Below are 2,854 nucleotides of genomic sequence, written 5' to 3' on the forward strand. Positions count from 1 at the left end.
ACTGGCTGGTGGGAATGAAACACCCAAAAATTTTTTTTTTTTTTTTTACTCAACTTTAGTAGAAATTTTTTTTGAATTCGTCGTGCCTCTATTCGCAATTGTCCATTTTCAAATAAAACTGAATTTTTGTAATAGTTATACCAATATGGAAAGAACCATTACCTGGTTGGACGGACAATATAAACGGTCCAATGGGTCTGTTAATAGCCGCTGGAAAGGGCGTTTTAAGAACGATGTATTGTGATCAAGATGGATATGCTGATTACCTTCCTGTAGATATTTTAGTCAATGGTTCGATTGTTGTGACGTGGTACTATTTAACGCAAAAGTGAGTTGTACGTTTCAAAGAACAAATAGAAATAAACAATTTATTTTGATCGTTTTCATAGAGTAGATATCCTTAATTTAGAGGATTATATGTGTTATAAATTTGTTCATTCAATTTGGTATATTGTTTTAGACCAAAAACCTATTTTAATTTTACAAGTTCGTCAGAGTATCAGATAACAAATCAAGAGATTATTGAAATAGGTAGGAGAGTTATCGCAACCAGGATGCCTCTGAATGGTGTCGCTTGGTATCCAGGCGGATCTATGAAGAGATCGAGGTTCATACACAACCTTTGTGTTATCTTCTACCATTATCTACCAGCTATTATTTTAGACACTTTTATTTGGTTGAGTGGAAATAAACCAGTGTAAGTATAATTTTGCTTATTAAAGTACAAGCCAATGTTTAGCCCTGTGAACTCTATTAAAATAGATAATTACATATGGCTAATTAATGTAATAAACTTCAGTTCCTCTTTATCTTGTTGGTGTTATGACGTTGAAAATAATCGTGTAATAAAAATGTGAATTAAAAAAGTATTATTTATAGTCGAAATTTATAATTTAACAGAAAAAATTGACGATACCGAGAATGTTCTTTCCAGTTAATTCTAGTTCTGAAAATATTAGGTCGTAAATTTATATATATTATCCTTAAGGGGATAATAAATGTGTAATTGATTTGGAGACTTCGATGATGCGTCAGGAAAGTAACCTTGACTAACAGGAACGTATTTTAATCTACATGGTAACAAAGTTAAAGTTGAAACCAAATTGTTTCATGCTTTATAATAAATGCATGAAGGTTTTAATTGAATTTTACTTTAATCTTGTTATTCTATGTCTACAGTTAAATATGCAAGTATTTTCTAATATTTACTTATTTCTAATTAATCACGTACCTAGTCAGAAAGCCGGGTCCTTTGCCAAAACTTCGCTTACATAATCAAACCTAAACAATCAATTACTTTCTCCATTAAGATTTGTTGACATACATGGGCCTAACACTGTTTAAGTCTTCACTTGACTCGAATAAAACAATGATATTTGCATATAATACGGCTGTGCAGTTGTTATAAACATGTACATACATAAATATCTTAGTTATTATTAGTTACTATAAGCATCCTAATATAAACCAAGGCCTACTCAGACAATGTACGTAATATTTGTAAGTAAATAGGCAATAATGAGTATGTTGCAGAACAAAACAAATAAAACTAAAGAGGGCTTTGGAAGTCGTGGTAGGCGGGAGGAGATTTTCTTCTTAAAAATTGCGTTTACATAAGTTAATGTGGGTATTTTATTAACTTAACTAAGCCAATAGCGTATATAAACATACACATTTCAGTTATATGAAACACTTTGAACCTCAATAGTGGTTAGGTTATATATTAATACTACTTATATTAAATATTAATGTGAAAATTTAATTTTTATACACTATAAATTGAGGAAAAAATTGTTGCTGCTGTCTGACCCTTGCCGGGAATCGAACCCGGGACCCCTGGCGTCACGCACCAATACTTTGAGTGTTAAACCACAAGAGGTGATAGCAATAACAACGATGAAACGTACTTATGTATTAGGTCACAGATACATAGAACTTATATTATATACATGAAATATCTACTTAAAAAACTTTTAATTAGATTTTCCTACTAAAAAATTTGTTTTTAATTATACAAATAAGCAGCAATTACGTAGATGTATGTATTATGCCGTCAATAAATAAGACAAATGTAATATGTGGACATGTTTTCTCGAAGATTTATAATCATTGGTGTGTTAATTATATTTATTATCTTCAAATGATTGTTAATTCAAACAATTGAATTGCCATATAAAACGTACCTGATTCTGTCACTAATTGCTTTAGAGAACAAAAAACAAATGGCAAAGGAAAAACTTGTGATTTTTCTTTTTAATTTTAATCAATAATTTTCTTCTACTAAATCTTCCATGACATTGCGAATATGACAGTAGATACGTAAGCATTTAAGTACTAAACCAAAAAATGACTGTGCCATAGTCATACTTTAAGTAAGGTTGTATATTTCTAATTTTAAGCATTTCATAATAAGAATGATATAAGTAAGCATTTCATAACAACGTTTATATGACATCTAAAAAGATTTCTCTTTTAGAATCTATTAAGAGGTACCATTGAACCGTCTTAAACCATGTCTAATTAAATGAACAATCCAAACAAAAAGATCTTGAATCCAAATCAGCAACTAACTATACACAGAAGTCTACACTTTAACTGCATTTTAGTTTTTTCATCGAATTTCTAACATTCTGTTCCATTTGATTAACTGTCTTCAGTTTTCACTATTATTATACTTTTAATTGTTAAAAAACTACAAAGAAAGCTACGGGCTACATTGTTAATGCTAAATAACCCTAATAAAAGATGTACTATAATTATTTTTTTGATTATTAATTATATTAAAGAATTATTGTCATTTATTTTGTTGAAATGAATAGGCTAGAATTAGATATAGTAGGCATTAGTGAAGTCC

At 29.5% G+C, this 2,854-nt stretch overlaps 2 protein-coding genes across 3 annotated transcripts in view; both read left to right on the forward strand.

The window, feature by feature from the left end:
- The window catches only part of LOC108732616 (fatty acyl-CoA reductase 1), a 20,369-nt gene that overhangs the window by 6,995 nt on the left and 10,520 nt on the right, over positions 1 to 2,854 (forward strand). The window lies entirely within an intron of this gene.
- LOC112905615 (putative fatty acyl-CoA reductase CG8306) lies at positions 49 to 740 on the forward strand. Its single transcript, XM_025978363.1, has 2 exons — positions 49 to 328; positions 461 to 740. Exons 1-2 carry the CDS (start codon positions 192 to 194, stop codon positions 699 to 701), a joined length of 378 nt encoding a protein of 125 aa, XP_025834148.1. The 5' UTR covers positions 49 to 191; the 3' UTR covers positions 702 to 740.

This window comes from Agrilus planipennis, unplaced genomic scaffold, assembly GCF_000699045.2.
Source record: "Agrilus planipennis isolate EAB-ADULT unplaced genomic scaffold, Apla_2.0 scaffold6, whole genome shotgun sequence".
NCBI classification, from domain to species: domain Eukaryota; kingdom Metazoa; phylum Arthropoda; class Insecta; order Coleoptera; family Buprestidae; genus Agrilus; species Agrilus planipennis.